The sequence below is a fragment of the Lissotriton vulgaris genome, chromosome 1_1 (genome assembly GCF_964263255.1).
Source record: "Lissotriton vulgaris chromosome 1_1, aLisVul1.2, whole genome shotgun sequence".
Classification (NCBI taxonomy): Eukaryota; Metazoa; Chordata; class Amphibia; order Caudata; family Salamandridae; genus Lissotriton; species Lissotriton vulgaris.
The window spans coordinates 260,598,636-260,623,731 of NC_141685.1; the positions used below are offsets into that span (position 1 = coordinate 260,598,636).

At 42.5% G+C, this 25,096-nt stretch overlaps 1 protein-coding gene across 1 annotated transcript in view; it reads left to right on the forward strand.

The window, feature by feature from the left end:
* The window catches only part of LOC147746874 (uncharacterized), a 290,318-nt gene that overhangs the window by 46,863 nt on the left and 218,359 nt on the right, over positions 1 to 25,096 (forward strand). Inside the window, exon 2 of the mRNA XM_086952279.1 lies at positions 21,625 to 21,739. Coding sequence (XP_086808405.1) covers positions 21,674 to 21,739 — 66 coding nt within the window. The 5' untranslated portion in view covers positions 21,625 to 21,673. The remainder of the gene's footprint in view (positions 1 to 21,624; positions 21,740 to 25,096) is intronic.

A 25,096-nucleotide genomic window follows, 5' to 3' on the forward strand; every position in this document is an offset into this window, starting at 1 on the left:
ATCACTGGGATGCTTACAAGGAGGCGTTGGCCCGCATGGCAAAACAGTATGACGAACAGCGAAGCATAGTGTTGAAAGGGCATAACGTTTTCATGAGGAGACAGAGCGCAGATGAAAGTGTTGATGACTATATTTTGGCGTTACAAGTAATGGCATCCACATGTGAATTTGAGGCACACACTGATAACTATATTCAGGATCAATTTGTATTTGTTTGATTTTCTGAGAAGATTCAGGACCACCTCCTTAGTTACAGGAAACCAACAGTTATGGAAACAATCGATATTGCTGAAAGCATTGAGCGCTCAATGGTCACATTGAGGGCACTTAATGAACATGCTGTTAAAGATGGGATGGGTTTATGGAGAGTGTACAGCAGATTCTGTGAATGCAATGAACTTGTCTAGACCTGTTAGGCAACCTTTTAAGAAGAGTTCCACCTCTTGTTTTAGATGTGGTTCTAGGTCACATCTTAGTAATAATCCCAGTTGCTCTGCATTGGGCAAAAGATGCATGCTTCTCAAGAAAATGGGCCACTCCAAGGTGATTGTAGATCGCTGATGCTGTAGAGGTGTGTTCTGAGCAATTGCATGATGTGTTGCCTGTGGAATGCAATGCTGTTTTTGATACAAAGAAGGTCAAAAGACCTTGGTGTGATGAATTGTTTGGAAGAATTGAGGTACCAGTCATGGCAGATTCGGGCTCACTGATCACAATATTACCAGAACTCTTGTTCCTTGACAAGTGGAAAGGAACTGTCACTTGAACTCAGACTGATGTGAATCCTTAAGCATCCGGCGAGTCTGATATAGACGTGTTGGGATACTTCATGTCCAGGGTGGAATGTTTGGGAAGGTCTATTCGTACCAAAGTTTATGTTGATGTCAAAGGACGCAACATAATTGGATGGCTGGATCTAGCGCAAATGGGTTTGTACTTAGTTCCAGGTTCGGATCCACCCCCACTGTGGGATAGATACCTGAAGGTTACGTTGAGGTTGATCATCATGAAGATTTTGTTCAGGTGGGTTGTTTAGGGGTTTAGTAACGCTCTTTGGACATCAAGAAGGTGTTAGACCATTTTCCGAGCTTTTTTGACAACAAACTTGGAACAATCAAGGGTTTTCAACATCAAATCTGACTTACGTCGAACGCTCAAGCCATTATTCATAAGTAAGGCTCCCTGTTTTCCGGATTTACTGATTGTTACAGATAAATACAGACAGAACAACTTTATTTTCTTGTCTGTATTTATTTTGAAATGTGGATAAAAATGGAAATCGGGTTGCATTTTGAGTAACTCTAAATACTGTCTGCTATAACTACCAGGCCAATAGCTGTGTGGATTGATAGGTAAAGAGCTAAAAAAAAAGGAAAGTATTTAGTAAAGAGGCTTTAACAGAAGTAGAAATGCACAAGGTTGATACTGAAATTTGCATATTGATTTATCTTTTGCAGGTGTTTACAGCATTGAAACCTGGTAGGCATTCAAGCCTGAGTGCATAATTACCGGTTTCATAAATGTGGAAATGTACTAATTTCTGCTTCATTTTTCCACAAAGCCCAAAATAAATATGGATAAATACAGATAAAATTACCAAAAAATAAATATAGATAAATACAGACGGAAATGTCAAAAAAATAAATACCATAAAACTGGGAGCCCTATTCATAAGGTTGCGTTACCTTCCCCTGCGTGAGAGACCTAAACGTAAGTCCGTTCTGAAATCCTTGTGTGATGGAGGTGTGATAGCACCATGCTATATCTCTGAGTGGGTTTCCCCCATCGGTGTAGTGAGGAAAAAGTCTGGGGAGGTCAGGCTATATGCTGATTTGCGCTCTTTGAACAAGAATATCTTGGTTGACTGTCATCGCCTCCTCAAAATTCAAGAACTTCTTGCTATTTTGGGGAGTGCCAAATTTTTCAATTTGCGTTCAGCGTACCACCAAATACCCCTGACTGTTGACGTTTAGGAATTCACCACTTTTGTTACTTCTTTTTGAGTTTACAAATATCTCAGATTGCCTTTCTGTTTGGCCTCTGTGGCCAGTATCTTCCAAAAGTCAATGGACCATGTTTTTGGAGACATCCCAGGGGTCCGGGCCTATCAGGACGACATTTTGGTGTTTGCTTCTGATTGGGAAACACACATGAAGACTCTGACTAACGTCTTTTTTTGGATTGGACAAGGCAGGTATCACCATTAGGAAGGATAATTGCAAGTTTGGTACTCCACAGCTAGACTATTTGGAGCACAGTGTGTCCTACGGAGATACACTGTGCTCCAAATTTAGGAAGGTATCCTTAATTAAAGCCATTTAGTGATGCTGCATGTCCCAGAGATAAGGATGCTCTACAATTCTTTTTAGGATTAGGCGAGTATTGCACAAGGGCTCAAACTGTTGAGCCCTTGCGTGATTTATTACGGAAGGGTTCAAAGTTTGTTTGGTCTGACAAAATAGCTCAGACTTTTGACCAAGTCAAGAAACTAATTGTAGAAGCTCCTGCTTTGCATTCCTTTTAGGATAACTGTAAATGTTTTATCATGGTGGATGCAAGTCTCAGTGGATTGGGAGTAATTTTGGGACAGTGGGTTGCAGGGAAGGAACATACCATAGCTTTTGCCTCCAGGATGCTTAGACCATCAGAGAGACATTATAGCACCATTGAGCGCAAGGCTCTTGCTTGTGTGTGGGTGAATGACAAGTTCAGGAGTTACATCTGGGGCCGGGAGTTTGAGATCTTTACCGACCACAAACCTCTTATGCACATACTGAGTGGTACTGGTTTAGGAAAGGTGTCCGCTAGGCCTGTGAGGTTGTTGTCAAAACTGCAAGTGTTTCACTTTTCTGTTAAGCACCTACCTGGAGGGGAAAACTTCAGGGTGGACTGCTTGTAATGTAAGGCTTTGTCTGACGAGTGTGATGCTGTTGAGGACACTGAATGCGTTGTGGCAGCCTTGGATGCTGTTAAGGAGTGTGCTGGTCTATCGGAGCATTCATGGTTGGCAGCTTATGATAGGGACACCAATCTCAAGCAGGTCAAGGAGTTCATTGTAAGAGAGTAGAAGGTTATCTGGCAAAATAAGGGCTTTTCTGATGGTGGCTTCTGAGTTATCTGTTGTCCATAACATGGTGATGTCATGGCTTGTTCATCCCTCCAGAGAGGCTTAGAGGGGATATAATAAAATCTGCGCATCCTGGCCACTTGGGTAGATCAAAGACATGTCTGCTCATTAAGTTGTTTTTATTGGTGGGCTTCCCTAGAGGCTCAGGTCAAGTTTCGGGTAGATTCGTGTGCTGAATGTCTTGTGTCTGACAAAAGGTGGAAGTTGATGGATACTCCCCTTTACCCTGTCCCATTTCCGGACAAACCTTGGAGCAAGGTTGGTTTGGATTTTTCAGGTCAGTTTTTTTTATTTTTCCCAGTAACATCAGATTCCTCATTTAGTTGATTGACTATCATCCCAAAGGGTTATACCATATGTTTTGTGATGCACTGTCAATGCGATTAAGGTTTTGAAGAGGGTGTTTGCTACTGAAGGTTCTCCCTCTGTGATCGTGACGGACAATGGCACACACTTTGTGTCTCACAAAATGTGCACATTTATAGCAGCCAACTATGTTAAACATTTCAAAGTTGCATTGTATTCCCCGTCTTCCAATGGGTAGGTTGAGAGGGCAACTAGATTAGTGAAGGAGGGGATACAGACAGTTCAATCCTCATGCCAGGATGTGCAAGATTGTCTTGATGCCAAAGTTGGTTGTAAAATATTTCACAGCACTGCACAACTGGTGTGCCAACTTTTATTCTTCTGAGGGAAAGGCAAGTACACACGGATTTATGTCCTGAATGGTTGCAGAACCGACATTGTGTTGAGAGTGCAAGTACAGATGGTAAACATGTTGCTTCCCAAGTGTTGCAGAAGCAGCATGCCATGAAGGTGAGGCTGGGTGCTGGCAAAGGTTCTAAGAATTTGGCTCTTAAAAAAAATGATTGGGTCCTTATCAAAATCCTAAAAAGGTATCCACAGGTTTGGCAAGGTTTTGCTCTCCAGTACAAGTGACCAATGTGAGCAAAAAGTCAGCCCTTCTGGGAACAAAAGGGCTAGTGGAACAAGAGGTCGCTTGTGCGCCTTTCTGTCACTCAGGCGAGCTCATTTAAGAAGTTGACAAAATTGGAGGTTGAAAAGTGTGATTGGCCCAGTTGGTTGCAGGATTCATCTTCAGATGCTTCAGTGTTTGTAAGCGAGGGTGCCTCTGGGGACATCACTTGTTCATAGCACGTCACTCCGCCGATTGGTGATGACACCCTGCTGCTATGAAGGCATGTGCTCAAGAGGTCAATGGATCTCCACCAAGTGTTGGGGTAGGTTGTCATCCAAGGAAAATTCCTTGCAAATTTAATGACTGTTATGAGATTTCTAAAATTCAGATGTATATGAAGTTGCTCCTCGCAGCTTTTACCAGTTGTGTTTTTGCTTGTTTGTATTTAATGTTTGCAAAAGCAGGGAGAAGTTGTTATATGAGAGCATCCCTAGTGCTTCTGTAGCACGTGGATGCTCTGTGTATATGTATGCCTTGTATTTACTTGAATGGTGTTCCACGATCAGAAGATGGAACAATGATCGTGAGGACTCAGTGAATGTTTGTTCAGTTGCTGGAGACCTTCAAACGCATCAGGAGCTCTCAGTCCTGGGTGTCCGGATTGGAATAAATTAACAGAATAAATTAACTCAATAAACCTTACTTTTGTGGAGTCCTTACTTTTGTGGAGTCCTCTTCAACGTAACACTCAGTCTATTCTGTGTGGTCCTACATTTAAAATGGAAAAATCGAAACCACAAGGACCGGTAGGAGATTTATAACTACATGTATATCAAGTTAAGGAGTGTGTTCCGTGTAGTAGTAGATGGAACTGAACTGGAAGAACTTGGTTGCGGGGTATGTTTGCAAAATTATTGGTGGGGCTCCCCCATAGACATAATTTAGGGTTTGCAGCTGACTACGTAAATTAACGTCTGTGCCTTCAAGTTACATTTGTGCACCTGCTGTTGGGATAATATTAGCGTTGCGACATAGCTCATGTAAATTGGATGCAATAAATTCAATGTAGCTTTTTCAGTTAGAAGTCATAGTTATGTGCGTGCTGATTTGTATGCAGATTGCACTGCATTTTATCATAATTGGATTTATACGAGGTCTACTGCTCCTGATGAGGTATTGAAATGCACAACAAAAGCTATGGAATCAGCACCCATCAACGAAGTACATTAGCAAATAATGTCCTCTGAAACAGTAGTACACATCCGTGTCAAATGAACAGGTCCGAGCTTGGCAATCATATATTTTCAATCCTTTATTTTGATTTCATAGTAGAAAAAAATGATCCAATTCACAAACGATTTTCTTTTTCTTTTTTTCTCTCTAGCCAACGCGTTTCGTCTCTACAAATGAGACTTCTTCAGGGCTCAAATATCTGTCTTATGGTATGCAGTATGAGCTGGCGAGTTCTTAATATACTTGAAAACCTTGTGAGAGATCTGTCATGTCACACGGGTATTCAGAAATAATTAAGGAACGGCATGGTGGCCCACTCAAGCGAACAGCACGGATTCAGAATAGCGAAATAGGTTTCTCAAGCACCATCACACTATTCAAGTGTCACTGACTACGACAGGTGCAGGCATCTTGCCCCAACCCTCCGTTTGTTATATTGCTCAGGTATTGAAATGCTTTATGGCAAGTAGCATGCTACTTGGAGGAATGCTTTGTCCACATTAGGTTTTAAGTGATGAAAGCTATAAGGAAGTCAGGGTAGTCTTAAAAATCAGGAATATCCCAACTAAATCAAGAGTGGTAGCATATATGTTATTAGGCGTTTAGTCCAGCAGGTTCCTTGGAGGCGTCACATGACTAAAACTCCCTGAACACATTTGGTTGCCAAATGAAAGCACTGTTCTGTAAATAAACTATCTTGGTGCAATAAGCTTATAAACTTAGTGAGTGTGACTTACGAATATGATGATGAAGAAAATCCAGAGCTCTTAAGTGTCTTAGTTCCATCAATCAGGATTTATAAAGCCCGGCTAATCACCCAATAGGTTACTTAGGTGCTTGCAGGCCCCGGAGGCTTATCCGAATAGCCAGGTCTTGAGAGCCCTTCGGAATTCCGAAAGTGAGGTGATGGTCTGGAGGTGCGTGGGGAGGCTATTCCATCCAGGTTAACACTGTGATGTGGTAGAAAGAGCGTCCTCCACTTCTGCTTCTGCAGATGTGGGGAGTATGGGCAAGCGAAAGGTAGGCAAAACATAGTCTTCCCGATGGTTGGTGGAAGTTCCGGCTGTGGTTAATGTAGGCAGGTCCTTGGTTGTGTAGAGCCTTGTGTGCAAGGGTCAGCAGCTTGAATTGGCATCTCTTCTGTGCGGGGAGCCGGTGAAGTATCCTGGAGTGGGGTTTGATGTGGGTTCATAGAGGAAGGCCGACAATGAGTCTGGCTATGGCGTTCTGTATGGTCTGAAGTTTCTGTAGAAGGCGTGCACCAATTCCTACGTGGAGAGCTTTGCCATAGTCCAGTCAACTGGTGATGATTATGTGTATCATGGTGCGTCTCATGTGCAGGGGTAGCCTCTTGAAGATCTTGCGTAGCATGCGCAGAGTGAGGAAGCAGGCTGAGGAGACCGCGTTGATCTATGATTTCATTGTGAGCTTTTTTTATCAATTATGATTCTGAGTTTCTGGAGTGGTTGGGGGGGGATTGGGTTCGGATCCTAGGTCTGAGGGCCCCTAGGAGCCATTCCATGTGTTGCTACTGTTGCTCAAGATCAGTACTTTTATCTTGTCGGTGTTCAACTGCAGGCAGTTGTTCCTCATCTAGTCAGCAACGTTTGTCAAGCGTCTTTGGAAGTTGGTTCTGGTGGTGTTTGGGTCGTCGGTAAGTGAGAGGATGAGTTGTGTGTCGTCTGCGTAGGAACTTATGTTGAGACTGTGGGATCTGACCATGTTGGCCAGTGGGGTCATATATGCGTTGAAGAACGTGGGGCTGAGGGATGAGCCCTGGGGGACACCGGAGGTGATCTCCTTGGGTTCAGTGGTGAAAGGGGAGGTGGATCCTCTGGGTTCTTCTGGTGAGGAAGTAGGTGATCCATCTGAGAGATGCCTATTTGGTAGAGTCTTTCGATCAGTGTGTGGTGGGATACAGTGTCAAAGGCTGCCGAGAGGTCGAGCAGGATCAAAGCTGCTGTTTCTCCTTGGTTGAGGATGGTTCCAATTTCGTCGCTGGCTGCAATAAGGGCGGTTTCGGTACTGTGCTTTGGTGCATGATTGGGTAATCCAGTTTAGTTTTTTATTACGTTTTGATTCTTCTAGACTCCATACTATAACGGGTTCAACAGGACTGTAATCCCAGAATAAGAGCTCAAATAACAAGATTGAAGTTTTTGACATAAACTATAGAAACTATGTACACATACGTATCAATGCTTGAACATTATAGATGTAAGGATTATTGATGTAAAATAACTTCACACATATTCTGATAACAGTATATTGATATAAGACCAAATCCACTAATTACACAATTTTAGCTACTGTATTCTATTTAATTTTGTTTAATTTTCTCTTCAGTTTTAGGACTCAAACAAAACTGCACCTGGCATTTTGATAATGGTTCCCAAAGACTTTCTTTTCTGTATTGCACCTATTCCATTCAAAGGCGACATACTAGTAAACTTAAGCAGAAAATCACAACAGGAATAACCTGCCAGTAGTTATCACCACTCCATCACCAGCAGAGATCAGAGAAAACTAAAGAAGAAATAGTGGGTCACCGGAAATTATCATTGTATGAAACCCAAGGATGGTGTGGTGTTCAATCATTGAAGCCTCTGGTGTATATCATTTTTTAGGTCGAGTCTTCAAGACCTATTGTATTCAGGGTTTGGGGGGTTTGACTCCGCCTTAGTTTTTTATTTGCCACTTTGATTGCTCTTCAATGCAGCTTGCCATCTAATGGTTCATTGCCCCTCCTTGTCCCTCCTCCCTCTATTTAGTTGCATCCCTGACAGCACAGACTAATTACTGAGTAGCCTTACACTGGAGAGCTTATCTTGCAGTTCTGGGGTACTCTTTTATCTTAGTTTTGTTCTCGTGTTACTTGAACGCATGGCAGCCACTTTTGCACATGCCAGCTTGTTCCTGAGCCACTCATTTATATTTGTTTCCTTCTCGTGTTACTTAAAAGCACTGCAGCTACTTTTGCACTGCCCACTTGTTCCCTTTTGCTTATATTCAGAGCGACCGCCACTCTTCATCTTTAAGTACAGAGACGCTTTTGCACGCTCCCGCTTGTTTCGCTATCCCTGTCCCATTGCTTGTTAATATTAATGAGCGGACATGCACAGCAGGTGTGGGTTATATGTATGCTTTTAATCCGCAAACCACAGCGCTGCTTTTATCTTTAAGCAAAGCAAAACCAAAGGGGATGATGGACGGAGTGTGTAACATTGCAAGCACTCACCCCCAGTCAACTGATCTGGGTTTAATCCATCATCATTCTTTAGCTCACTCTGCCACCCCAGTTCAGACATGGCCATGTGCAAATCAGTCTGACCCTGTGCCTCATCGGAACAGTCCAGCCCGATCTTTAAGCAAGGCAGGTGCTTTTGCACGCACCCTCTGGACAGCATAAGAGCTACGCTCACTATTGTTGGGCATTAAGTGTGTTCCTTCTAGGCAGCTCTTGCAAGTTGTCTGTAGAGCAGACCTTCGGTATGTATTGTGGGAAGATCTTTGCTGACTTCAGTGGAAAAGAAGCGTGAGACCTCAATGGCCTGAAGGTTATAGTTACTTCGTACGTTGCCATCTGAGGCAAGGATTCTCCAAGGCCAGGGTGCTGATGTTCAATAACTTGGATGTACCCCCTCCCCTCAACCCTTCTAATATTCAAGTCATTGCCATGAGCTCGGACTGATCACTGACTTTTAAAACACATATACATACATCAAGGAGAAAAGCTCAGGAGGTTATTTACACCAAAACTGAATATAATATGACTGTTGTTCTTTAACATTGTTGTGTTGTTGTAAGTTTTACATGTAGCAGAGTTGATATCGCATTTTACAACCACCAGTTAATTCAATCACCTTGCATATACAACCACTAGCAACACTATTCCATGATGGCACTTAAACCTACTATTGAGGTGAGACTGATCGATGTTCAGTAGCTGGTAATCACTAATATATTGAATATGCTGGTGGAATTTTAATCCCACTGCATGGATTAAAGATTTGGACGCGAAAATTTGATCTATGGGTTACACACATGAGCCTTAGAATCTTGACTATTGGTAATACCATTCTAAAATGGCATCCCCCTATCTTGGAACCGGAGCTTTAGCGGTTGATAATTATTAAATGACACTTGCTATTAGGTGACACTCCTAATCAATGATGAAGTACCTTGGTAACTTTTCAATGCTTATTGAGTCGTCCGTGTCGACAGTTGATCATTTGTGAACTGACGTTGGCAGAGGTTTCGCATCTTTAAAAATGGCGCTTGGTTGCGTGATATGAGACTACAACGTTAGTGGTTGGTACCTAGTGACGATCGCCGGATAACTATCGCGAGCTTGAGAGTAAATACTTTCGGGTGGTATCTCACTTGTGTGTCTTCACTGGCCTTAAGAGACTGGGCAGAGCTCGCATACCCCATAGAGGTGTTACGAAGAGAGGTCGCTAACTCAATGTGAAGGTAAACGGTGCGAAAGAGCGGTTGGTTTAAGTTTGATCAACTGTTGTCTGTAGTCGAGGTGAGTCACCTTATCTTGAGCGCTAACTAACATAACGACGACTCTTGCTGTGTGATTGAGTATAATGGGACATATGTTTATATGTCATTTAAGCTTTAAGATCTACCCTCCGCTGTTTCTATTGGATTAAGTAATGTTGCCAATACCCTAGACGTGTCTCTATGAAGGTATGTTCATTTCAGCTTCAACAGCTTGTGCAAAACACTTTATCTATTGACAGTGATGAGTGATCTGAATGTTGGCTTTATTATTTATTATAGCACTGCTTCGGTGGTTCCATAATGCAACGGTCTTAGAAGTTGATCTACTGGGCTAATTCACAGTTTTTCCTTGTGATGGGAGTTTAAATTCAAAGATGTACTATTGTGCTTTGTAACAGATCTGTTAATGGTGCGTCGTTTTTCATTACCAGTTTGCCGATGGTTTATTGAGATGACTTCGTTTGAAGTAAGTATACTTGGGTAGCGTGCCGTTGACGGGTAGCACCTCGGGTGTGTTGTCCACAGATTGACACTCAGTCTCTCGTTGATACACATTAGACAGAGATTTTCTCTGTACCGACACATCAATTGATTTGTTTCCCTTTTCACCAACCGGTTCGCCCCTGACGAAGAGACCTTAGAGTCTCGAAATGCATTGGTCATGATCGTTTGTGTTAAAAAATTGTTTTGTGATAATTCTAAACTTGTGTTTGTATTTTGAATTGTTAGTGTGATAAAAATGCAAACTTAATCAATGTGAAAAAAAACTGAAAGATATAGGTAAATTTATTTGGAAGAACATTCAAATGTTGAATATTTTGTTTATTATGAAGTATATCAAATAGAGTTGTGCATGTTATGTCCAGGTTGCCTAGGGGACTTGGCCACTTCACACTTATAGTACTAGATGCTGGTCGGGCATACTATTAACATCGGTTAAATACCTGAACTAGAGGACCATAACATCGAAACTTTGAGTGCACAATCCACGCCATTGTGTATCTTGTTCAATCAGCATAATGCAGTAATTAGTGCGCGAGGGCAGCTGTAGTAAGCTCCTGGGGTGCTGGTTTCAGAGCTCGCAAGGTTACTTCACCCGAAGTGAGAGTTCCACTCCTATCACCCACAGTCTATCATTACCTTGCCCCTTGGGTGGTTGCAGCGGCTCTGCGACTGCCTCGCACGCCCCTTGGAAAAGTCGGTGCCGAATTATCACTGCTTGACGTTTATTAGCTCTTCGTGTCATTGCACCGGAGCGCAAACTGACCTTTCTTATCCCCCGCATTTCATAGCTCTTCGAATGATATCGCCAGAACTAACACTGGTTGACATTTCTCGATACCTTTGCTGATGTAGTCACCGGACACTGTTTGTGTTTCAGACGCACTCTCTGCTTCCTCAGTTATGGATTCAGTTCAGCTCATGTCGCACATTTATCTAACCTGGCGGGATCACCACATTTCTGGCTTTGCCAATTTCATTTCTCTTCAGAATAACCAACATCAGCTATGGCATACTTGTGTGCTCTGTCCTTTCGCCGTCTATTGAATTCTTACAAACATGCAACTTTGGATATCGGATGTATGCTGCTGACACGTGGTACCACCCCAAGTTTAAAGATGAGGCCTTCACAACTTGCCTCAGTATTTTTTGCATGTTCGTCTTTGGGTGCAGGATACAATATTACCACTATATAAATGAGCTTTCAAAAACTGCACTTTCCCTCGTATATGTCTGCTAAAATGGGTTCTTCTGTTGCCCCCCTAGTTGCAGGAATCACCATAGTCGTTGGTCTGGTCCTGTTTGACTTGTTGCACTAGCCCATATAACGGTCTCTTTTTTTGCAAACTCCTGAGAATTGTGGCTTTTGTTTGCTTGAAAAGATACTGTTATATTAATCCAGCCCTGAAAACCTCGTAAAAGCTTTACAATAAAAAAAACAACACAAACAAACTCGGCCCTGTGGTGATTGCTCCTGCACTGATGCACTGCTGACCTTTTGTGAGAGCCTACTATAGTACACACCACAATAGTTTGTATGCAGGTGCCTAGGTCTACATTCATTCCTTGATAATGTGATGTATTATAGCTTTTGTACATGTTTTCGATGGTAGTAGATCTATATTTAGTTTTGACCCAGATGATGCCCAGCCTTATACGTCACTAAGCTTCCAATTGCCTTCTACATAGGTAAGTATCGTGCAGTGCTACAGCCACACAATATCTTGTTTACATAATAAACCACAAATGTCTTATTTACATTGTGTGCTGTGTGTTTAATGGGCAGCTTTGCTTAGTAGGTTTAGGTGCCCTTTGAGCCTAAAAACAGCTGTAGTGATTTCAAGTCTGCTTTCCTTATTTTGACCATGGCCGTGGCAAGTGTGACTTGTATAGGCCTACCTCTTGTCCACCTACCCTTGGTGTCTGTCTTTAGTGATGCTTAAGGAGCCCGAGTTCATCGTGCTGCTGTCTCTTCCTTATTTGGGAGTGTTGCTTCACTGTTCATTGCCTGCAGCAGTCCGCACCAAACTCAGTTATATCAAACTGGTTACTCGCTGGTGGTTGCTGCACACAACATGCAGAAATGCGACGGGTGTATTAAAAGCTGTGGCAGCTTCTTTACAGGCTTGTGTGTTTGATGTTCATGGTAAGTGTGGAGAAGTGTGGCTCAATGTGGAGAAGTGTGGCTCAATGGTTAGAGCGGCAGATCCTGATGCAGAGGTCTGGCCCGGGACCAGGGTTCAATACCCACCTCGGCGGGTCTTGGGCTCAATTTCCTCAGCCCTGATAATTCTTGCCTCGGTGCCTATTCTAATCATGGAGTCCCACTATGCAACTCTGGGCAATAGCTTGCTTAATCTCCACAACAGCCCCAACAGCGCTAGGATGCCTGGCTTCACCTTGAGGGTGCCCAGGAGTGGACATTTCACAGGGAAAAGCCAGGAAGGGTTCCTAAGCAGTATACGGACAGCGCCGGGACATTTCCGTTGGAGGTAGCTGTGCGCTTTACAAATACTGGCATTTACATTTTACATTTATTCAGCAGGCTCGGGACAAGGCTAATCCCATTAAATTCATGTGCATGAATCTATAAGAAAGGCTTCAAACCTTGCTTCAATGCTTGCAGTCCAGCAGGAAATGCTACGGTGTCTAAATGGCCAGTCCGACCATGCATGAATAAAGCTTGAATTTTGGGTTTCCGGCTCAAGATATCATCTTAGCATGACTACACCAGAGGTGTGCGGTGGTTGTCGCCCAATTACCTTCGTGTCTGGACTGATTCGGTGTGATATTCCCTGACCTCCAATGGGCCTCTTAGCTGGGACTGTTATGGCAGAGCCCCCTGTCTGGTGCATTTAGAGGATGACCAACCTATTTTGTTAAAATTATATCTCACACGTTTTTTCTCATCAGCCATTATCTGCTTTATTTTTCTTGTGTTTTTGTTCCAGGCAGACACATTGCAATATTTATGTTTATGTTCAAAGGGCTGTCTAAAGGTAGCAATGCAATTCCATCCCTCGCCGGGTCTTTTTGAACACAGATAGAAGGCTCAACTCTGACCCCCAGATGAGGTAATAAACCTTGGTTACTGCACCACCTTATTACTATTCTTGTACCAGTAACCACGCCCCATCACCCAACTATTGCAGCAATAGGCTTGCCCATGTTTAATGGCATGCCATCTTTAGAGTACAAAAACAACAGTTGATGAACAGAATGCAGAACAATGTCATACATTCACCTTAGTACAGAAAACGATGAATTTAGCCCAGATCTCTGTACTGGGGTGAATGTATGACATTGTTCTGCATTCTGTCCATCAACTGTTGTTTTTGGATCTTTAGAGTACAGCAAGCAGTTTCACCTTACCAGCATTGACCTACTATTTCTATATTCTGCCATTCATTGTGTAGCCTTAAGCATTTATTGTGTCAGTAATCATGTCCCATCAAACAAATATTGTGCCACTAATAGTGTCCCATCAAAACACACAAGATGATGGACGGAATGTTGCACAATGGCAAAACATTCACCCCCAGTCACTGATCTGGGTTTAATCCATCGTTATTTTGCTCACCAAGCTACCCCAGTTCAGACATGGCCATATGAAACCGGTCCTAAGATGTTTGATTCCGGTCCAGGGTAGACATGGCTTGGCAGTTCGGGCTGGACTGTTCCCATGAGGCACAGAGTTAAGACTGATTTGCATATGGCCATGTCTGAACTGGGGTGGCTTGGTGAGAAAAATAACGATGGATTAAACCCAGATCTGTGACTGGGGTGAATGTTTTGCCATTGTGCAACATTCCGTCCATCATCTTGTGTGTTTTACTAATCGTATCCCATCACACATTTGTGAATATAATCCTTACCCATCACACTTTTATTGTGCCCATATTCGCTAGCCACTCTATCGCCAAAGCCAAGCATAGCTCACCCTCAGGCCCTTGTGAAATCAAGGAAAATACCCCCTTTGGCTGCAGTGGCAAATGTACAGCAATCACCAAGGTTGAATCAGCCCCTCAGAACTCGGGCCATGGTTTTTTTTTTTAAACTTTATTTTCAGTTTTGTAATAGAACAGTTACAAAAGAAAATCCCCCCCCCCCGCAGACAGCATCCTTAAAACACATGTATACAAATCGAGAGTATCATTATGGCTCTTTTTTGGACATAGGCTACACCTGGATATACTTAAAACCATGAGGAATAGTAGCAAATGAAGCGGCATCATCGTGAGGAGATAACCAGACCTCGCACCATGCACTGTGCCAAGTACACCTTAGGAGCCACCCCTACCTCCACAACTCGGGCCATGGTTGACTGCACCGATGGTAGATACACACCTGGCCTATCCTTAGTTGACAGATATCCTGATCTCTTCAGTCAGTCTGTGCTTTATACCCAATAGCACTGCGAGTCCGAGCTTTGTATCCAACACCACCTTTCATACTGTAAGTTCTACTCGCATACTACAAGTCCCAGAATGTAATGTGCTACTGACTGAAAAGCCAGAACACTGTGCACGTCTCTTGCCCTAGACCAAGGCCACTGGAATTAGGCAATTGCGCGGTGGTGGCGTTTTTGGCATATTAATGGTTCTGTCGCATTTTGCACTTAATCCATTACCTGCTGCATAATCTACAGATTAAATATATATATATATATATCTGTAGCTCAAATGGTTTAAAAGTTACCTAAAATGCAGCGACTCGTGTTGCTGCGCAGTGAAAGGCCCTTTGCAAAGGTTAACTGGTTACCTTTCTGTCGCATATTTCTATGTGCACATGTTAAACTGGAACTAATGAGGTGCAACCTCTGTCCAGACAGTGTTAAAAAGTGCAAAAATGTCAAAATAATGAAGTGGCATTGTCAGAAAACGTGGCACATTACGCCGCAACATGTGGGCCTCTCCTGCCTCATAATTCAGTGGCCTTGCCCTAGACCTGACATGCACAATCTGATTTCTGGAGAGTCTCAAGACATACTTAGATCACCACACCACCAGCTAAAATACCTCACAGACCCAACCCACAAAACATCAATTCTAGGGGTGTGTGCAATTTTCTTTTGCGTAATTATGTAAAATTACAATAAAATGATGCACCATTTTGCATAATTACACAACACTTACGCACATTTCCTACCTATTTATTTTGTTTATTTCCTTCACTAAAAAGGCAGAGATATCGAAACTGTTTCAGGCCACGCAATTTAACTTAACACATTTCCAGTCCACACCACATAATTTGACACCAAACCACATAATTCAACTCAACAACACAATTACATAACACATACATCCAATCCAATCCACAGAATGGCACATCGTGCCACAAAATTCAACAGCACACCACTCAATTTCCACTACATACCACTCCATAACACAAAATACCATTCCACATAATTACTCTTTAAAACTCAAGACTACTCCACATCATACCATTACACTCAATACCACATAATTACTATCCACATAATTCCACTGAACACCATGCCTTATAATTCCACTACCCAAATCTACTCCACACCACACAATTCCACAGCTAACAATTTCCGTCCAACCCACATAATTCCACGACACACCACAATCATACATTCCATTATACATGGGTAAAAGACATTGTCATTAACAAAGCCAATAAATCTAACTGAAGCAAATGTGAGACCTATTGTATTTCCAATGCTTGTTTAATATAGTTTTGGTGTCAAAACTTGAATCGTGTAATTTGATCTCTTGATAGACTGCATATATATTTATTTTTGTACCATAATTTCTGATGTTGAAATGAGAATGGCAGACAGCAACTGTGCCAGAGAGGTGTCTTGGACAGAAATATGAGAATGTTTGTGCTTACAACCCCAGAAAGATTCGATGATACTTTTTTCATGGCTTAGAGGGGAGGAAAATAGTGAGAGGGGGGCTTCTGACTAGACCATTGCTCCTGCTACACTCCATGTTGCCACAACTACCCACACTCAATCTGAGTGTGCTGATAATGCCACAGAGTAATAGCCAGTTGGGTTTCTAATAAAGTATCTAAATTCCTAGTGTTCATGCCGGTCAGATGTTGTATTAGCACGAATTTGTGCTTGCAAACTTCTAGAACTTGACAGAGAAAATGTTGGGAGAATAGTTGCCTGCACAACACCGGGCCCAAATACCTCGCTGACAGAATCAACTTCCATGAACCCAAAAGGAACCTCCGATCTTCCAACCTCGTACTGGCCGAAACCCCATGCATCTGCAGAGCCAGAGCAGGTGGAAGATCCTTCTCTCACAAGCCGGCCAAAACTTAGAACGAGCTACGGTAGACATCAGACTTGCCCCCTCCCTGAACACCTTCAGGAAGGCCCTCAAGATATGGCTCTTCGGCTAATGAGGCAGTAAACCCCCGCCCCCTCCCCCTACCCCCAAGGCCTTGAGACCCTCATGGGTGAGTAGTGCACTCAACAAACCCCTGATTGATTGATTGATTGATTGAGATAAAATAGATTAAGTAGCTTTTGTATGACCATAATACGGTACATTGTGTCCAAAGTGAAGAACTCGTCAGCACTCTTCAAAGCCCCCTTTATTATCTTGTCTGGATCATTAATTGAGAGCGCACCAGAAATCACTGTCCAAATATTGAAGTAGCTCTTCGTGGCGACTTCTATCCGTACCAAAAGTTGCCCAGAAGTTTGTAACAGGCTGGCAGGAGGACAGAGACATTGAAAGGTTCAGCAGACTGCTGCTGTTGTCTTCACCATTTCCCTCCTTTTATATTTGTTATGCTCCACTCAGAGTCCTTGCAGTCTCAGGTGTGTGGCTGGGCACCCTACACTTTAGATTCCTATCTCCATGTCTTTGTGTCATTCTGTACCTTGCATTGTTAACCTACAGTGACCAACAACCAGAAGCACATGAGAGGCTCGCACCACAGAGGTCTGCTTGCTTTCGAGACTTCAAACTATTTCCCCAATATTATGGTCTGATTTTTAGGATTATGCCCAACTGCCATATGTTGGGGATGTGGAAGTAATTACAGACTTTCAGAGTTTAAGGGAAGTTTATTTAGGAGGGACTTGTAGACAAAGTCTGGCCAGAACTGTATTGACGTGGCTGGGCAAGGTTCTACGCTCAGTTGTGAGGCTTCAAACCTGGTAGCGGTGTTCTTCTCTTCAGCAAGATCAGTTGTTGGAATGGGGAAAGTAGGAGTGGGAGTGAAGTTTGTGGGGGTGATTAGGATGGTAGATTAATAATTATTGAGTGTAACCTCACAAATTGCATTCATTTTGTTTACAACATAAAGGCGAGGGAGATCCTCAAAATGATAGGTAGATTTACCATGCGTTTTTTTTAGGAATCCATCATCCATACCGTAAAGCAAAATGAACACTGATAAATGTTGACTGCAAAATCAAAGACTATGCCATAATATCTTCAAGAAGAGGGAGAGTGTAGCCTCACGGCTAGAGTGGTCGACCTCGAAGCTGGGGAACCGGGTTCGAGCCTTGGCATCAGCTCAACATCCTATAATTCTGGGAAATCACTTCATCTCCCCGCGCCTAACCAACATGAATGTGTAACGAAACTGGCGCTCATGTAAAGCGCTCTGATACCCTATTTCTTCGAGACTAGTACGCATGGCAATAGGATTGTAACTTAACCCAGTCCTTTAATAGGTGGGAAGTTATTTAGAAGGATTTGGGGATTTGTTGACTGTTCAAATGTTTGTAATCTTCCTTCAGTTTTGCAGTTCCAATTTTAGAATCTTTGTTTTCGTGGTATGTTTTTGTAGTCTGCATTTTATATTGGAGCAATAAATGTGTCAGGATCATCTTACGAAATCGGACTTTTCAGAGTATTTTTTGTAAGACTGAAGCACCCTTTTGGTTTGACTGATGCGCCATTTAGGTTTGACCAGTGTTCTTGCATTGCTTATGAGCACATGTAAATGTGTCTGAGCGTGGGATGGCGTCGCCGTGACTGTCTATATCATTGTTCTAAAGAGCTAAAGACCAAAGTGGGCAACTGAGCACTTTGTAGTAGGGCACAAACCGGGTTGTCAAAAAAGTAGTGTATTAGGTGACTTCCTATAAGGAAGATGCTGATTGGTGACTGGTAATTCCTTGGGGAGGAAGTTCTGATGTTTGCTGGCAATGACTGGGAAGGCTCATTTCCCTGTCTTTTTTTTTCCTTTTGCTCTAAGGTGGGATCAGAAGGAGTTTCTCAGCTAACCTCATCGACTGTTACATTTTTTATTAATAATAGCAGATTAATAAATTATGCCTACATAAACAAGCATTGGCATTCCAGCACAATATCCTTGGTGCAACCTCAACTGTTGCATGGCTAAACACTTATAAGGTCCCAAAGACGAGACCTATTGGCTATGCCAATGCTTGGGAGGCACATTGATGTACGTGTGTTCACACTGCTCACTTCTCACGAGTAGAGAAGTTACGGCATGACGTTATACCAGGTGGGCGTTGTGGGGGAAGGGGAATCCTTTAAAGCAAGTCATTTTCTCTCCGGATTTCCCTTCTCTTATTGAAACTCGGCAGCAGCAACATTGTCGTGGTGTAACCAGGGCTTTAAGTCGAAGCTTTTTCAATATTATATACAAGCCATAGTTGCTCCTTATTTATCTTATGCAAATAACAACCATTATCAAAGCCAATAGTCCTGACTTGTTGTAGGTATGATGTTACTTGTTGTATCATATATCTGAATGCAGTGACAGAAACAGCAAAATACTAGTCAGGCGGCACACTATGCTAATTACAGATTTTTATCTTAGGTGTTTTAAGCCACGCCCTTAATTACATTGGCCATGCCCCCTTGCAGACCCTCCAGTTTTTACATCCCACTTAAAGCTTTTTAGCGCATATCGTTGGACAGAGAACAGGCGAGGGGACATAACCTCTTGAAAACAGTACTGCGCCTTACATGACATGGACCCGTACCTTGCTCAGGTACATGAAATGAGGGACAGATTTGTCTTGGCTAGGTTCAATAACTTGCTGAACCATCTCTTGGCATCACTGAGTGGGTGGGCTCACTCTTGCTCCATGTTTCCTTGCTGTTGGGGCAATAGGTACCCGCATGACACTTTAAAATATTTGCAAAACATAACATGTAGTGTGCCAAGAAGGCAGTTTATTGTTTTTCTGCTAAGCACCTTGACATTTATCCAAGTACTTCCTGCTGTTACGTATTTGAACTTGCTCCCTAATTACCATGTACTATATGCTATCACCTCTTTTTTTTACGAGCCACATTGAGGTCTAGGCTTTGTAGACCGAATGATATACATTGCGGATATTCGTACACCTTCGTACAGATATCCTTTGTGGTAACATAATATTTTTGTTACATGGGGGCTCACATGGGGGCTCTCTCAGACTAAGTCCCTGGTTCCTGAATCCCTACGTGCGCTGCTGATTAAAAAAAACTCCCAATCTCATTAATAAAAGTTGCGGATGACTGCAAAGGCCTGAGATAATTAGCATGTTGTGTGAACCGCCAAGTTCACAATAGTGTGCAGCGAATAGAAAACAGTAATCCCTCTGATTTCCTGGCTAAAAGTATGACAGCGTTGGGCAAGACTGAGATAATGGTGTGGAAAAGTGTACTCACTCATGGAGATACCAGAGTTCTAATGGAAAGTGAGGAGAAATTGCGTGTATGTAAATGCTTCAGAGCTCCACATTTGGATAGTAGCAGCTATACACAAATGCTGTAATGTAATACAACTAGATATGTTACTTCACTTTTAGCTCATTCACTCTTGTCCATGCCCCGCCATCCATCTACGTCGCCATCCATACCAGTCTCCATCCATCCCACATAGGCAGGCAGCAGATGCACTCATGCGCACACACACACATGCTTGAATGGAATAACACCAAGGTAATGAACACGTTGCCAGAGGATGAAGAGGAAGTGTCCCCCCAAAAAAATATTTGAAGGAGAGGTTGCTGCCTCTCCCTCCGCCCCTACAATGAGAAGAGCTGTTTTTAATGTTGTGAATTCTTTGTTTCGAAATCCTGCTGCGCTGCCATAACACCAGCTTCCTATTATATGTTTCACCCATTTCCTGACCGAGAAGTCCCTGCAAGCCACCAGCGCACAGGAGCAGAAAGCGGGGAAGCACTGTCAGCAAAGCAGCAGCCCAGCATAATCTGCCAGTGTCTTCAATCGTCGCGCGCGCACACACATATATTTCTATTTTGTGTTCTAATATGCTCATAGAGCTAAAAGAGACAGGAGGATCAATACAAAAGAAACCCACCGATAAAAATAACTAAGCTTATAAGTGGCCATATACTCAAAATCACAGCTCTGGCACGCGGTATTATAATGACCAATGCAGGCTTCCCATAGTCATACAGGACCTTGCAGCCAGACTGTCGAGGCAGCAATCATAGAAGAAAAGAGGTGGGTATCCCAGAAAAACGTTTAACAGACAGTCGAGAAGAAACGACCCCTGAACGTACATTTTCATTAAATGCGTTAACTAACCCCTTCTCATTTTAGGCACAGCCTGCCTTGCAAGGCCAGCTTTTGTCTGCGCCTCGCACTGCAGCAGGGGACGGGGCCTGCGTGATTCCCTTGCTGGAGCGTGCAGCCATATGGCACCACCATATGGTGCCGCGCGCTCCCGCAAGGAAATCGCCAGACGTGCAAGTGTTGCCATTGCAAGCAATGCAACAAGCGCACGTTTCTGCCCCAAAGCTGTGCCGATGGCATTAGGTCTCTCTACTAAGCAGCGCATGCACGCTGCGTAGGCGAGACCTAAAAAGGAAAATGTACAATTACATTTTTTTAAAGTGATCTATTAATGTGAAGGAATTTGAAATCGGAGGCAAAAAATTATGGTGGTGTCCTTTGCTTGATTTGTGTGAGCAGCGCATGTTCAGCAAACAAAACTAGCACGTATGATTGGTGGTCCAAATTAGTGCCGATATCCTATATAGAGTACAAAAAGACACAGTGAAATGATAGAATCTAGCATATTGTTTTGTCTTTTAAAAATAAAACACAATTTTTAAAAGCTTCATCCTACCCATTAAAGTGTATTTTTTTGTATCTTTTTCTTTGTTTCTCAATTATATAAAATGTTTAATAATTTGTGTATTTGTTTGATGTATATTTGTTTTTGTAAATGTTAATTTGCTTGAAGTTCAACTCATGGAAATTGCTTAGACCAGGATCACTAGCTTCGAGTAGTAATTCAGTTGAGTTACACAGAAGTAACAAGAATAAGAATAACTGAAATGGAAAATGCGGAGGGCTATCATTACAACTGTTAAATTGACACTGACATTTTCTTTCTTGTCCAGGTCTCTCTCAGACTGCTATCACCAGGCACATCTGGTCACCTTGGAGGCCATGAACTGGGACACAAAGATCAACTCCATCCTTTCGGCGACAGAGAGCAATGTGGCCAGCATTAAGGTAAGCAAACCTGCGGTCACCCGGACATCATGTAGTTTCAACAGTTCCCACCATCTGTGGTGCCATTAGTCCCACTGCTGTTAGTTTCCATTAGATCCTAACACAGTATTCAAATAACATCTAAACTGAACAAAATTCTTTACTTCACACATATATTGAGAACCAGCTCAATTTATTTGTCAAAAATGTTTTAAAAAAGTTATTTTCCTTATTGCTTAAAATCTAAAAAGTGTTTAAACAATGCAAGCTCTCAGCTCCATACCAACACTTGTTTTTCTTGAAACAATCTCCTTTCCTTTGGGTTTTACTGATTACAAACAAACATAGCTCAGCCAGTTTTTTGGGCCAAGCTTAATGGACAGCACTTGCTGTCTGGTTGCAAAATACCTATTATCGGTTTACCAAGAACTTACTAGGTCTTACCCATTGCTTATCATTGGTTGGCTTTATTGTTTATCTCATTTCCTTGCATCTTATTTAATAGCTTTCCTTGCTTCTCTTGCGTTTGTCCCTCCACTGGAGCATAGCCCCTTACCATCTCCCTGATTGAATGACTGCCATCCTTCCTGTCCTTCCTCTGGTTGCTTTATGGGAATTACCTTTTTCTTAAGTACTCCATGAGAGTGCATGTGTTTTCCAGCGACTTTCTGTACTTCTCCCCTGTCAAACATCCTCCCTCCCTCCCTCCCCTGCACTCTGTGGTACTTTCTAGCTCATGTTCTTCTACTGTCATCTCTTGTTGTTCTTTCTCCAGTGCTGCTTTTCCTTTCCTCTGTCATCTCCCCTTTACTTTCCCCACCCACTTCTTTATTTGCCCAAAGCCCACCATCCTTTTTTGTGTGCACTTTTACATTTCATTCGTGGTGAGGAGTAAAATAATGCTTTTGCGCTACTTCTATTTTTGGGGGGATCCTTTTTGGTATACATGCGGAATTACATATACACATGCCTACAAAATGATGTCGCTGCTGAGGCAAATTTTTTACGCCTTTTTATTATTATTATTTTTTTTTAACTTTTGGCTGTGTTAAATTGTCATACAACTATGTTGCAATATTTGTTTGAATGCCTTTATTCCTTTTTGTTTCTTTTACCTCTCCTTACTCTCTGTATTTAGTATGTTCCCTTAGAAAACTGACTGGTATGTTCGAACAATCTAAAGTGACATTTGTGAGACATCAGAGGTATTAAAGATACTTACCTCTTTTGTACTTGCAACAAGTGGACACGATTGGTCTCAGGCATTAATCGTACTCAGAGCACTATCTGCAGCATCAAACCACTACCCTCACTCATTACCTTGCCTTGCTCGTCGTCAGCTGGGTGCAGTTTCCTTCATTCAGAAGAGCAAACTTTTTCTTTAAATCGCAGGGATATGAGAAAATCTGTTAAAAATAAAGTAACCCAAGTCAACCAGAGTGAAGCTCAAGAAGAAGAGTATTGTCATGAATGTAAAAAGATGGTACTTGTAGCAGATGATTCCAAAGATGTTGATTAAGACTTAAAGGCCAACCAGGTGTGACATTGACACAACAGAAGGAGGCTTGGGGTCATAGCTGTACAATCTCCCCATTCACATCTCTTACCAACGACTCTTTTCATCAGAAGGTTAAGGACGTAGTAGAAGATTTTCCGCCTCTGGATGTGAGAGCTGTGTACTTTGATGGTTGCAGGATAGAGTTCCTAGGATACTTTGCTGGCAATGTAAGGTTCAAGGAGCGGGGAGCCTGGATTAAGATTTATACCGCTGATAACAAAGTGTGTGTTTTTGGATGGAGAGATGAATATTCTAGATCAGGTACTCTACTCAATCCGTGTTTTCCTGATCACGTCTTAGGTGTTCATTTAGAATCTGATGAAGATCTAATTTGTATTATCAGAGAGGAATTCCATGGCGTGTTATGGGAGCACTGGGTAACCCTAAAGGGTACCAGAACAAGATTACCCTTAACAGTAATGCTGTTCACTGTCAAGCAAAAACTAATTGGGTTCCCATAATTGTTAAGAAATACCTACAGGGCATACTTAAGGGGATGGTTTGGGATGATACTTCAGTGGAAGTGAAGTCACCCCAGTTATGTTATTGAAGAAAGGTGATCGCAAATGACGTCTGTGCATTGACTTGAGAGCTTTGAACAACTTTGTAGTAGTTGATCATTACCTATTGCCTAATATCATGGGCAACAGCCGCCCTCCATCTAGTGGGATATAGAACTTTTACTTCTTTCGCCCTTCCCAGCACCTCAGGTAGACCTAAGGGGGGTCTGGTAATCTATATGGCCAACACAATCGTAGACACAAAGATCATCAAGACAGACCTCCTTCCTAACTTTCAGATCCTTATGCTCTCTGTAGGGAAAAAAACTCGTTTATCAATAGTAAACACATACAACAACTTGGATCCCGTTAATTTCCTGAGCATTCTTGACCAAATTCAAGATAAGCTAATAGAACATACCCACTACAAACAGAAAACGGACACTGCCCATGTAATTTGGGGTGGCGACTTTAACCTGCATCCTTGCCCGAACATTGATATCTGTGGAATAGTAGATGAGTCAGATATCCCTTTAACTCACTTCACCCACTCAGAAGTGGGGTCTGCCATGAACAAAATACTATTAGACCTGGATCTCCAAATCTTGAACCCCGTTCAACAAACAACCAATAAACTAGAACCAACATATAGAGGAAGGGGCCACGAGACCACCGTGGATTACATCTTAATCACAGAAGCCCTAAAACCGCTAATTGGAACATTTAAAATCCTGGAAAACTGTTACAGTGACCATTCCGCTCTTAGCCTTAGTCTCCAATTACATCATTCGTATCCTCTGATGGTAACTATAGCTAACACCTTATCACAGAACAGGCTCGAGTTGAACAAGACTAATGGCTTCACAATCAAATGGGAAAAAGTGGACCCTAACATTCTTACGAAGAGACTAGTTACTCTCGCCTATAAAAATATTTTAATTTGTCTTGATCCCCAAGCGGAGGCGAATCAAATCTTGGAAAATTTTAATACCATCATAGAATATGTCAAAAATCTGTTAACCAGATCCTACCACCAAAATAAGTTAAAGACCACAGGCTGGTTTAACCGAGACTGCACGAAAGCACAAACCAACTTGAGGAAAGCTCTTGGAGAACCTAACAGAGATCCAACAAAGATCCAAGGCCTCAGAAGAGAATATACTACTGCCAGAAAGACGAGGAAAAAAGAACTAAAAGCCTCCCTGTGAAAGGCCCTACACGAGAGTGCACTCGCGAAGGACTCCCAGGCTTTCTGGAAAATAGTTAAATCACCTTCTCTAACTGATCCCAGTGGACCAAAAATAGACGTGGCCATAGACG